General features: G+C 44.2%; 1 protein-coding gene across 1 annotated transcript in view; it reads left to right on the top strand.

The window, feature by feature from the left end:
- adarb2 (adenosine deaminase RNA specific B2 (inactive)) overlaps positions 1 to 13,768 on the top strand; it is a 135,002-nt gene that overhangs the window by 85,071 nt on the left and 36,163 nt on the right. The window contains exons 2-3 of the mRNA XM_063912288.1: positions 3,005 to 3,091; positions 3,963 to 4,915. Coding sequence (XP_063768358.1) covers positions 3,005 to 3,091; positions 3,963 to 4,915 — 1,040 coding nt within the window. The remainder of the gene's footprint in view (positions 1 to 3,004; positions 3,092 to 3,962; positions 4,916 to 13,768) is intronic.

Raw genomic sequence — 13,768 nt, forward strand, 5'->3', positions numbered from 1 at the left:
CAGTTGATTCAGCATCAGAGTTTTTGTAACCATGATGATATTTTCTACTCAATAGCGACTTCCTGCCGCATTTGAATTGAACTGCGGTCTATTGAAATAGAGACGCATTATGATTCTGTTTCTTTGAAATGAAGCAGACCTGAAGTGCTTTATACACTCTATTCTGACTGTGAACTTGCAATCTAAACATACATAATAAAAGGGTCTATACAGGCTTTCATGTAACCCAGTGATGTGTCCAGCATGGCAGCAGGCATTGATCATAGTGCATGGAATTGGTTTTGTATTATTGTTGAGTTTAAAGGAGGTTAATGCTATAGAACAGGCATACATGTTTCTGCCTACATTTTGGGACCTACTTTTGTCCTCTTACACTGAACCTGTGATTCATTTTTTGAGACCGGCTAACTAATTCTAATAGGAAAAGGCAAAGCGGGGTGCCACATCTAAAAAGGGTGGTACATACAGTAGCACATTTTAATTGTATAGCTTAAAAGGCAATGGCCAACTAAACCCATTGAAGACTTATTATCAAAACACTTTAATGATGAACTATCTCATTTGTGGTGGATGTAAAACAAGACTGCTTCATGTTGAATAGTATTGTAAAAAATGGCTTTTGTAGGTCTGACTTGGATGAGCAGGATTAAGGTCGAATCTTTTAAAATGACGAACTTCTCGTGTGTAACCTGTAGGTTAAAGTGTAACCAGCTTCACTTTATTATCTAAGGAGAAAAGTGCTTATACTCATGATATATTATACCGTGTGCATCAAGTCGCATGAAGCTTAAGTGTCTCAATGCCCAGGGCGGCCTTTGGCAGAAGCTGTTGAGTGGCTGGTTTAGCAAAAACAGGATCATCAGGACACACCACAGGCATATCAGTCCTCAGTGTGGAAGTTTAGACTCCTGTGTGTTAATTGCCTGCAATTTCATGCTTGATGTGAACATTTGTCTTTCACGCAGCATTACATTTTAGATACAAATGCAAGAATGAGTTAAGACATGCTGTACTAAGAATTAGCCCTACCAACACCTCTAATTTTGCCACTTTGTAAACACACCCCCAGCCATGTTTTTGTACTGTAAATAGGGCTTCAGGGGCTTCAAAAACAATATAAACTGATTTGAAAATGGTCTGGATAATGACCCTGTTGGCCGAGGGAGTCATTTAGGCCCAAATTGCTGCTTGTGTTGGGCTTTAGTCCGTAATTAGGTCAGAATGGAAATGCTTGTATCGTGATGTTGGCCCACGAGGACCCGCACTGCTCCAGCATCAGTGTTTAGAGCGTATCCATGTGTGTCGGAGTGACTCATTGAGTGCCTCTAGTGCTGTGAGGAAAGGGAGAGCACCAGGAGCTCATTCACAACCTTGCACTCTTATCAAAACATGTTTATTGCACTGTAATGTGCCCTCCGTTTATGCAGCATTTTAATCGCTGAAAGTGCTGCTGCTTCAGGCCTGAGTTCTGCTCCGTGATTGTGGTGGAATAGCCAGGGAACTCGGAGGGTGTCTTGACCTCTGGCTCACCCTTAAACCTTCCACCCTCCTACATAAGCTCCTCATTTTCTTCCCCTTGCTTTTTCCTCCCTCCATCACCTCCCGTTACGTCTATCCACCTCATGTTGCCTCTCTCTTACCCCGCTCCCTTTTATTGATCATCAGCTGGTGTTAGGATGAGAGAGGGGGTGTAATTAAGGAGCCAGACTGGTCTGTCAATTCTGTTCAGCGCTGCATGGAGTGCACCAGACCAAGCGATGGCCCTAATAGGGCTTCATACTGTAAACAACACGCACACCTGGACAGCAGCAGGCCCCAGGGAGAGCAGGAGAAAGCCACCGTTGACAAGTTAGCACTGATAAAGAGAGGAAGTTTATCACCAAGCATGAAGTGTGTGTGTGTGTGTGTGTGTGTGTGTGTGTGTGTGTGTGTGTGTGTGTGTGTGTGTGTGTGTGTGTGTGTGTGTGTGTGTGTGTGTGTGTGTGTGTGTGTGTGTGTGTGTGTGTGTGTGTGTGTGTGTGTGTGTGTGTGTGTGTGTGTGTGTGTGTGTGTGTGTGTTTGTGGAAGATTTAAAGTGCCTGAACAAATTCTGTTCAAACAAAAACCTAATATGAAGGATAAAACACATTCATAGTCTAACAAGAACTTTCTCAGTGGTCCTTAACTATCAAATGAATCACAAACTGTCTACCCGCTCCACCACTGCTCTAGGCTATAATATCTCTGTGGCTAATGACTTATCACTAGTATGACACTAATTAGCATCTAACTTTATGTTAAATCATTGCTATTTCTTTTTCTTCACTGTAAAGCACTGTCATTGACAGCTGTTCATTCAATATTATCCATTACCGCTACACACTCTGCTAAATTTGATTAATGTTTTGCAACAGCAGGAATTGAAGATACGCAATGGAATATTCCTCGTTTGACTTTTTGGTAAAACCTTTTTGAAGACAAATTTAGCAGAACAGGCAGCCTTCAGCGGGGCTCAGACTTCTGGAGTTTAAAGGCCGATTCATCTCTGATTTACACCTCTTGACAAACGGAAAATACATTTGTTCTGGGACCCTGATCATTATTGATGTTCTGCACAGATGATTTGGTTATGTGAGGGAGTTGCAGATCTGTTATTATAGGGGCTGCCCAACATGAACATGGTCATAATTGGAGTTGCATGCACCTCGCTTTAAACAGGTGACATCAGATGACATTCACAATTTATGACTGGTTAGCAGTGTCCAGTACAGAGATTTAGGTGAATATGACATATGAATGCACTTGGGTTTTGTTCCATGTATGTGTTGTGAGTGTTTGTTAGCTTCCTCATGTTTGCATTGTGGTTGTCTATGCACAGACAACAGACAGAGGCCTTGTGTGTGCATACTCCGCCTCTGTCCCCGTGTTGGGCCCACGCTGATCTGCGCTTCAATCAATAAAACTATCAAAACATCTTCGCCGCTGCCCTCTTGTTGACTCTGTGTCTCTCTTGTCTCTCCTCCAGAAAAAGTCAGTATGCTGTCAGCATTGATCGCTCCCTTCAAGTACATAAGCCCTGGGACCAGCAGCACAGAGGACGAGGACAGTTTAAGTAAGCTGCCGCCTCTCTTCTTCCTCCCTGTCAGCGTGCCGCACTAACTCCCTCAGCAGCAGGCCTAATATTGAGATGATCTCTCTGTCACCCACGTAATTAATTATTTGGGAAATAGGCTATTTGATTAAGCACGGATGTCAGCGTGTGTGTTAAAATCTGTATTATCTGGAGCTATTCTATATTAGATTTGAGTGTTTGTGATAAATAAGCCATTAGACAGGAACATCCACGCCTGCGCACACTATCATCTACAATCTGCCTCAGCCCCTGACTGAATGTCAGCACTTGATCCCAGTCTCCCATCCCAACATTAACATTCCTGTGACAAGATCTGAACAGCCTATTTTTGTTCATTTCCCATCAGAAATGCAATACGCCGCCACTTCCCCGTAACTAGGTTTGAAGAGCGTATCACAGCTGTGTGAAATAAACCGGGCTACAGACATTTCATCCTTTCTTGGAATGTCTGCCACTCGATGTGATCCCAACAGCCATTACAAATAGGATTGGTGCTTTGCATTGGCCACAGGGACCAATGTTTCTCACTTGCAACACAGATTCAGAACCAATTTGGAGGCAGATTACAGAATGATTTGACAGATAACATCGCCATTTTTAGGGGATTTGTGTTTGAATTTTAAAACACTTAAACGTGATAGCGCCCTGTGGTATGAAGTACGCTCGGCTCATGGAGATGATTGTAGATTTGTTCATTACCATTTCATTGTGTATCGAGTGGCTCAATCTTGCCCGGGAGATTTTCCTTGATTCATTTTGTTCTGCCAGGATAAATGTGTGTCACACAGTTATGACTGCTTTTCTTTATTTGTCTATGTTCTCACTTTAACATTTTCTCTTTTAACTGCAGGTACCAGCAGTGCCGAGGTGAAGGAAAACCGCAACATTGGTAACCTAGAGGATCGCTCCATAGGATCGGCAGAGTGCCAGTCGATTTTCTGCTCCGACTCAGCGAGAAGTGGGAGCTCCGGTCTGAAGAGGAAACGGCCGCTGGAGGAGGACAACAACGGACACATGTGTCAACTCCGCCTCATCTACAAGAAACTGTCCTGGTCTGAAGCACCCAAAAATGCTTTGGTGCAGCTCAATGAGCTGAAGCCGGGCCTACAGTACCGCATGGTGTCTCAGACAGGCCCGGTCCATGCCCCCGTCTTCTGCATCGCTGTGGAGGTGAACGGGCTGACTTTCGAAGGCACGGGTCCGACAAAGAAGAAAGCTAAGATGAGGGCTGCAGAGCTGGCCCTCAAGTCCTTCATCCAGTTTCCTAACGCTCCTCAGGCCCACCTGGCCATGGGAAACATTTCAAACCCTTCGGCTGACTTCACCTCAGATCAGGCGGACTTCCCTGAGACGCTCTTCAAGGAATTTGAGTCTTCGGCGTGCTCCGATGGCCTCTCGCTCTGCAACTCAGAAGCAGAGAGCGAGCTTCTATCGAGTGAGCTACTGAGACACGGACGGTTGCTTCGACACACCTTGGACCTGATGGTGCAGGCTCAGCAGAGGCTAGGTGGGATTGTTCCAGAGCAAGAGGCCCCTAAGAGCCCCGTAGCGATGCTCAACGAGCTCCGGCCGGGTCTGCGCTACGCCTGCCTTTCTGAGCGAGCAGAAGGCAAGCGGCTGCGTAGCTTTGTGATGGCTGTGCGTGTGGATGGGCGGATATTCGAGGGCTGCGGGCGCAGCAAGAAGATGGCCAAGACCCAGGCGGCCCAGTGTGCTCTTCAGACCCTCTTCAACATCAGGACGGCCCCTGAGGGGACGACAGGCATCAAAGCCAGCAGGAAGAGCTGCCCTCATTTACCCCAGGTGAGTACAGACACCTCCCCAGCGCCTGTCTTATGCTAAGCTTCTTTGGCAGCTACTTCACTTCCTACAGCGGCCTGTAATGACCAAAACAGCAGGCGTGCAGCGAAAAGCCAAACACCTTCTAACAAGTAATTAAGGAGGAAAGGAGATAGGAGCTTAAAAGAGAGGGGAGGGAAGGAGAAATGGTGGCAGTGATGTTAAAGATTTGTGTGAGCAAGCTGGCATTTGCCTCAAAAGATAGAGCGTACAGTATATTACAGACCATAATTATGTGAGCATGTGTTGAAGGTTCATTTTTTTCTTAGTGTGTTCTGCAACGCCCCGTCTTGAATAAACATTATCTGTGTGTTGGTCTATTGAAATAGGAAAGCATGTAAATGAAGCTCATTATTGTCCTTGTGCCTCTGACACAAGAAACATCTGCATCGCCACCCAAATGAGCTTTTCCTCAGTTTTTATGTGTTTGTAGAGCTGTAATTGGGAGAGTTTTGTAATTTTGCAAGATCTCCTGTTTCCTCATGTGTGGCATCACAGTGTCTACAAACATTAATTCATTCTGTTGCCCAAAGGAGATAGGAAAGCAAAGAGCAAATCGTCAAACAAACCACCGAGCCCAATCCCATGCTCATTTACCCAAATATGTAAATAGCAATCAGAGCCAGGAAACTAGTTTTGAGAAACTTGATGAAATTGGAGAGCCTAAAGACATAGAGGCTGGATATGCTGGCACTTGTTGACAGTCATTTAAAACTTAATTTCAGCTGAAGAATTTCATCTAAAGTAAAACTGCTGAGTAGATAGACACTGGTTTGAGTTGTTAACTATTGTTTGCACAGAGTAGAACCTCAAATCCATGCTTTCCAGGTCAGCTGAACATGAAACTGTACATTTTCCCTATTCTTTCCTAATATAACTAAGAAATGTGTCCAACCCATATTCCCAAATGGTAAAATGAGGCTGTACAATTTCAAAGTGTTGTTTGTCTCTCCTTGAAGCCTTCTGTGAACTCACACGCCACCATAGTGTGCTTCTGCGCATCCTGTAGGGTATGTGTCGTATCAACATTCCTCTCCAGCCTTGAAGAAATAAACTGGCAAGAGTGTCCTTCCCCAGAGCGCGACATCAACCTAACAAACCTGCACATTTGCCTAGGAGAAACTTTTTCTTTTTCTCCCTGCTGCCACGGTATCTAAAAGGATTTTAAGAGGATTTGCTGCACCCGTTTAGTTCCAGTAAGCACTCGCTTGTGGAATTTCTTGAAAGTCAGCCGTGCCGTCTGCCAGGCTGGAGAGGCGTTTTATTTTTCATTGGGAAAGGACAAAAGTGCACAATATGCATGCATGTGGAAATACACATGTGATCCGCCATGTGTTGGCGGGTACGAGGGGTTACATGTCTGAACAATTGCGTAATGGGACTTAAAAAACCCTGGAGCTCAAAAACCCTCTTTCTACGTTTGCATGCGAGCCAATCTTCCTGCCAAGCACTGATTGCATGGGCAGTGGTTGACTACTGCAGATGTGAAGTTTAAATGTGGGGGTGGGTGCCAGCTGTAGCCTGTGGGTAATGCAAACGTTATGGTGGTATGCCAAACGATGTGTGCCGCCTTCTTCACCCTCTCTTCCCTCTGGCGGTACCTGTTGCAGATAAAAGCTTTGTAGAGAAGATGTTAATGGCCCCACACACAATTTAGCATCAACCCCTCTGCTGACCCTTTTTTGTGTAAAGAAATTTGTCATTCTTTGAAAAATTATGGATATTTCTTTTTGTTTGTTATCAGTTTAATGCAATATCGGCTCGAGTACTACCTCCTTAATTTAAAAGTAAGAAAGCAGAGAATGAGGCCTGAATATGTTGATGGAGGAAAGTAATAGTAGGTATTGGGAGCCAGGACTGTAATATGGAGGTAGTGCATTAACTCAACACAGTGGAATATAAGAATTAGGAGCAGCTTTGTCTGAGTCGAACAGCAACGCTGCTAGCTCCAGAATTCATCTCCCCAATGAAATATTTAAACTCATGGGAACTGCATGGTGCTGTATTCTGCCTCAAATACATACTAAGGAATAACACAGCAGGAGTGACAAGACAAGCATACTAGTGCACATCCACACAGACTCTATCCTGCAGTCATATAGCCTATACTTTCCTCCCTCCCTCCCACGCTCATGTCTATGGGAATCCACTTTTAACAATCATATCAGAAATGAGGCATCGGGCCACAGCCTGCTTGACATTACATAGCTATTCATCTTCCAGCAAGGACTTTATTTATTTAATTTCTTCATTTAACCTTTTATTTATCCAGGGAAATCAAATGGGAATGTATTCTGCAGAGATGTCTCACCTTACACTGACTTTAATTTTTCATATCCATTCTGAGTCCTGTCTGTATGTTTAGGCTACAATGAGTTAGTGTCTAAACATAAACATATAAACTATTATAGTGTAGCAGTATGTAATATAGCCCATAGTATTTCATCACATGTTGTTTATGTAGTTAGTGACCATTTGACTGATGTGTCAAGATGTTAATCATGGCCATTCCTCATTACTCTAATGTATGTATTCAGATGCATCTTTGTTGTTGTATTTCTAGGAGGCAGGATTGCTTCGCCATAGTATCATTTAAAATGGTATTAGTTATGTATACATATATTAGTAATTTGTTTTTGTACTTATCTTTACATTATAAAATATCAATAGTATCAATAGAGTAAATATAGAATGTACAGTATGGTTTGAGTCCAGTTATCACAGTGAAGCCATGGAGCATGTGATGTGATATACCTGAAAACTGCATACCCTTCCACCATGATAAAATATGCAATACTCTAAACCTTTTCTGACCCCCCATCTTCTCCTAATGTCTTTGTACAGACCCTGACATTAAGGTTTAATCGGCCTCCAAACATAACTTTTAGAGTTTATTATTAATCAGTCGGTAAGAAGCTGTTCTTTAATCGGACCCGCCGCTCTTTAGTTACCGGAAAATGTCTTTGCCCTATTAAAGCCAGCACAGTGAAGTGAGAAAGTGCCTAATCCCGACATCCATTTTACCAAGTGGAATGATTACACCACTGCTCAGGCCTTGATTGGCCACTTAATCTCCCCGCCCCGTCACAATGCACTGCGTCGTTGCCAAGTCAACTGAGCCTGAGACTCGTGTGTGGCGGTAAAGGCTCAGAGTCAGCAGGTCCGCGCGGGAGCACAGTACGGAGGTCAGTGGTCAGGACGCGCTCTGCCACCTCGGATTAAGATCCATTTGAATAGGGAAGTGCATTTCGTGGCAGAACAGAGGGAAAATTAGGGTTAATGGAGGAGAGAAAGCATGGAAAAGCCAGCGTATTCCTCGTCTTCCAAAGCAAGACCAAGTCTTTTAATGTGTCATAATTTCAGCTGAGATCAAATACGACTGTAAATTGTCTTTTTAGTTTTTTGCGGTTCAAAATTGATTTAGTTATCTACTAATGTGAACCATTGCAGATAGAGAGGGATACAGAACGGTCAAGAGCAGTAATTTCCCTGCCTCCGCCTCTGCAAATTGAATATGATTTCAGACACGTGAAGGTGACCCCTGTCAGCCGCTGAGCCCCTCGCAGATTGTTTTCTTTGTCTAATCTCTCCCACTTCTAATCTGTCTCAATATAAACAGCTGTGACAGGCTGATCATTAATTAATATTGCCACAACAAATTAGTGACAGCGATGGCCCATCCGAGCGCCCTGTCTTAGATAGAAATACGGCGAGTCGGAGAGCTGGAGAGGAAGAGAGGGAGAAGGTGTGAACAACACATTAGAGAGGAGTTGATGAACAGCTTCGGAGTCCTTGCAGATAGTGTTACAGTCTCGGCATGTGGACAGCGATGGCGACAGATACACACTAAGTGACAGCAAACTTTACCCACAGGATCAGATGGGGTTGTCACTATAAAGTGGTGCGGCGCAAACACACGCACATCTGCATGCAACAGTTTCTGCCAACACAGCGAAACAAAACACGTCTTGATTTGTAATATTTCTAGATTGGTGTCTTACATTGTTCAATTATTCTTCTGCCTTCAGTCTGAAGGAAACACAAGGCAAACACATTGTACATTATAGGTTAAGGGGCGGGACATCTCTAAGCTGTTGACCAATAACAACAGAGCTGGCCAGCTAACCAATCAGAGCAGACTGGGCTCTGGTTTCAGACAGAGGGTGAAAAGAGGTGCTGCAGCACAGGCAGTATGAAACAAATAAAGAGCTTTTTGAACATTCAAGCATGGAGACATGTCACATTAGAGACACAAAATACAAATAGGAACCTGAAAATGAGCAGAATAGGGCTGCATCAAAAACTAGATTTGCTTCTTTGAAATTAATATTCATAAAAATAAATGAAGATCATTCTTTACCTGTTTTTCATCTGGTTTTACTGGGATATCTGGATAATTGAGTGGCAGCCCAGAACTCAATATTGAAATATTATTGTAGCTGAAAAAGTGCCAAAATATGCACATAAAATCCTGTTTGTAATAAATGTGATTATATTTTAAGTAACACTGGCAGGAGTTGCTGTTATCTCGAACTCTTGACCTTTGGTAAATGAGAGCGAGCAGGGAATTCCTTTCTGTGCGTCCACAAAGTATCTCATTACAATTTGTCACTTAGAGCACAATAATAATGTGAGCCAAAAGCCACTGTTTGTGTCTGGACAGTCTGCCCTTTCAGCAGCCACTTATCTCCTCATGTGGTATTTAAAGAAGAAGCAGCTTGGGGGAGCGGAGGTTTGTGTGTGAAATTACTGAACAATAATGTTCCCCGGTCTGAATGGGATCACCCTGTACATGGAAAGGTTAGAATCATCCTCCACTGTCTAATATGTATGCAAAATATGACCTATGAGACTGCAGGCTGTTGAGTCTAATGTACCGCGTCAGCATGCAGCTTTGAGGGAAAATCCCTTGGCATGGAGGAAAGGAAATGGGGTTGGTCGGGTCACGTCACCTCCGATATACAGTGAACGCCCCTGTAATCTATTCCAAAGAAGCGTGGCACTCCTGTCTGCACCTCTGCGCGACCTACACCATCCCACAAAGTCTTCATCGTTTGTGACAGTCCTCAATTCCCCTCGTTTCTCCCCCCTCCTTTCCCCTCCATAGCCTCTAGCTGTGAGCCGGAGCAAGGCTATAATCGTTTCTGAAGAACCTCTCACACTTCATTAAAAGCATAATCAAGTTCATTACAATTTCATAGGCGTTCAGGTACCAAATGGCTTCCGATAAATCATGACTATTGGTCCTGTGTGGCTGGCATGTGTAGGTTTATCTCTGGCTCTCAGGCAGGAGAGAGGGGAAGGGGAGGGAGGAGGGGGAGAGGAGAGGTCTGGATGTCTGGCCTTTAAATGACCTTCCAGCCTGGAGCAATGGACCGTGCTGTCATACACGCAGAATGGAGACGTGCACACGCCCAAATCAGCACGCATCACATCTGCGGGATCAGATTGTTCATGAAGCCATCGCGCTGACGTACTCAAAGGAACAGATGGGGCACCGAAGTGCTGTTGTAAAACTTAACACACATGCCCCAACCAGCTCACGATTTGCTGTTTTATCTACAGCTATTTTACACGAGTACTTGTGTTTAACGTGCTCTGTATACTGTGCTCTTGTCAGGGATAAGAAAGCTGTCAAAACGATATTTATTCCTGGGATATAAGAACTGACATTTCACACACAGAGCAGGAAAGAGGGATGACAGTGTGGTAAAAGAATTAAGCCATAAATATGCCATCAACTGCATAATATTGATCATATCAGAATCAACTGAGACATAGTGTCTGATATCTCAGTATCTCTCTTGGCAGTCGGACTCAAAGTCTTTCATAGGGCTTTTCCACCAAAGGACCTTTCCCAGGGGACCAACCGAGGGGCCGGCGACTACATTTATTTTGTGTATGATATTAGTAGTTACACAAAAAAGGTCCCCTCTCTAGGGCTAGCATTTTTAGATACGGGAAATCAGAGCTAAATTTGTCAAGGCTAGCATCGACATCATGGTTGGCCTAACTTCAAGCAATAACCATCGAACCCTCAGCAGCTCATTGGAGTTTCAGGTCTCCCTTCTGCCTGTGCATTTATTTTCATTTAGGCATGCATTAAAAAGTATATCCGAAGAAAATAACTACTCTAAGAAGTTAGCTTGTGTGTAAAAGCTCCAGTTCAAGAGCACTTGTTGTATTTTTCAAATACGCCACAGATATTATTTAGTTCCTGATGTACTTCCTCAATTCTGTTCCTCCTGCTCCAAAGTTGGGTAATTAAATGCTCATCTTGCAACTAGTTAAAAAATGGCCTTGATGTTTTAAGTCTTACTGAATATTATAGACATCTTAGCTGCTAAAATTACATTTTCACAACAAGAAAATAGTTGGCCATGAAACCATATCAAACCCCCAAAACAAATGTTGAAAATATCAGTCCTACACACACACACACACACACACGCACACACACTCACACTCACACACAAATCCCTCGCCAGTAACTGTCCCTGTCCACACACTCACATGCCTGGCTGATGACAGGGCCCCACAGGGCCGTCAAACCTCTGTCGATGTTTCCCCGAGGGTTTCCTCCCCTCGCCTCCATAGCTCAGGCAACATGGCATGTGTTGCTGATATGCTCCGGATGGAATCAGCCACGGTGTGTGTTTTCGTACGGCTGTTATGTTAACATATTCACCTTGGCATCAATTTTGGTTTGCGTTTTGATACAAAGTAGTTTCACGTTGTTTCTCAGTGTCAAAACAAAGTATTTACCGACAATACAGAAAAGATTACTGTTTGCCTATGCCAAGAAATGTTTGTTGTAGTTCCAGCCACTTGTTTCCAGTCTTAAAGGGGCCATATAGAACCGTATTGGGTTTTCCCTATTCTGTAGGGTCTTATATAGGCTTTTGTGCATGTTCACACCGGAGGGGGGGTTCTCTACCGAAAAAGAGTGGGTTTTTCCTTTGAGCCATATAGCGATGCTGTTCACATCTTTTCCTTATACTGATGCTTTAGTGTGTCATCTGTATCCACATTGTTGCATTCCTGCATAGTGAAAACCATGGAAATGTCCCATATGATCATAATTAGTGAATACTGGGAATACATGTAACAGTCGTACATTTGTGTCTCGACTAAATTACCCTGTGGATGGAAAAAAAAGGAAAAGCAAAACATCTGTTAACTCTGTCCTGCTCTCTGGGGCTGCACCATGCCTCCCCGGGGGGGAACAAAATGAGAGAGGCTGGGATGAGGTGTATATATGAGCGAGAAAGTGTGCATAGGTGTGTGGTTGAGAAGAGGGGGCGGGGACAAGCTGGCAGGGGGAAAGATGAGAGGCAGGCTGGGGGGGGACTGAGGGAGGTGAGGATGGATGGAGTGCAGTGGGGGGAAAGAGAGGAAAATCTCAGCGGAACAAAAGACCTTCAGGATTAATTAGGCGTCAGATTGGTTGCAGGGCACTGCGGGGGAGAGAGGGGGGGGAGAGAGTTTAGCATTCTGGGAAGACCTCATGTCCACAGCCCTCATATTTCAACCTGCCTGCCCATGAGTATACAACAGGCAGCTAGTTAAGGCCTGCGCCTGGAACCACTGTCCGCTGGGTTATGGATGGAGCCCCTTTCTACGTCTTCATGTATTTTCATGTTATCCCACCGGGCAATAAGAGGAAACACAGAGGTCATATATGGAACGCATAATGTTTACATGATGGTTTTCACCCCCCGTGTTAGTTTCCTCACATATTTTGTAAATGTGATAAGGCGTGTGTGTATAAACCTGCAGGGAAATGGGTGCAATATTTCATAGTATTCACTCAGTGTAGCAGCATTCCTCCCTGCCCGAGTTCCCCTTGCCAAATTAGAGGAGTCTGAATGCTCAAAATACATGCAGCTGAACCCTAACTGAACTCCTTATTTTCATTTTCTTTTTGCTGCAACAATCGCTTCCAGAACAGCTGAATTGCTGATTCGGGTCACTGCCGTCACCTCTTAATTTGAGAGGCGGGCCCCGAAGCCGCCTGTTAATACCGTCTCCGTTGTCATTGTCACAGAGCGATGTTTCTGCGGCGACCTTTTGAAGGCACATCTTTCCCTCCAATACAGGAAGTGCTGAACTCTGCATACAGATGACAGGCAGGGCTGCCACGAGTCATAATATCTTCACCCGACGGCGCGTCCCTGCGCAAAGCACTTAGCAGATCAAATAAGAGCCATTCTGGAGGCTGGAGCAAATCCCGGCCTTAGTAAATTTGTACCAATAAATCAAACCATCACAGAGGTGGCTCCTATACACAGCTTCAAGATATCTCAGCAGCGTGAACTTTAGAAAAAAGTCTTCTGGGTAGATGTGGTGATTAGACATTCGATTGGCTTCACAGAGCGAGTGATAAAGCTTCAACAGATTGTATTATTTGGAAATTGGGAAAGAACATTCCACGGCTCACAGCATGAATAGTTATCATATGCTTTAGTCAGAGGCTGAAAGGAGAAGATTTCCGTCCTGGTGACTTTTAAGCTTTTAGACTAAGAAAAGTTTGACCCAGTTCATTGTACTTCCATCACATCTGGTAAAAAGTGATGAATTACTAATAGCAAAGGTGGAGATGTCCTCACAGTCGCATATAACTTTCACTTTAAGTGCAGAATGCACATGCTCTGACTTTTAAAACATTTCCACCATTGCTCAGCACCTGGTTGTACGTCAGCAGGTACATAACAAATCCATTCCCGCTGCCCTTTTTCCCGCCTCTGCAACCTGGCTGAATTTCAAGCACTGTGTTGCACTCTCCTGTGCCTGATGATGAGCTCACCGTGTTCTTGT

Source organism: Eleginops maclovinus, chromosome 21, assembly GCF_036324505.1.
Source record: "Eleginops maclovinus isolate JMC-PN-2008 ecotype Puerto Natales chromosome 21, JC_Emac_rtc_rv5, whole genome shotgun sequence".
Lineage (NCBI taxonomy): Eukaryota > Metazoa > Chordata > Actinopteri > Perciformes > Eleginopidae > Eleginops > Eleginops maclovinus.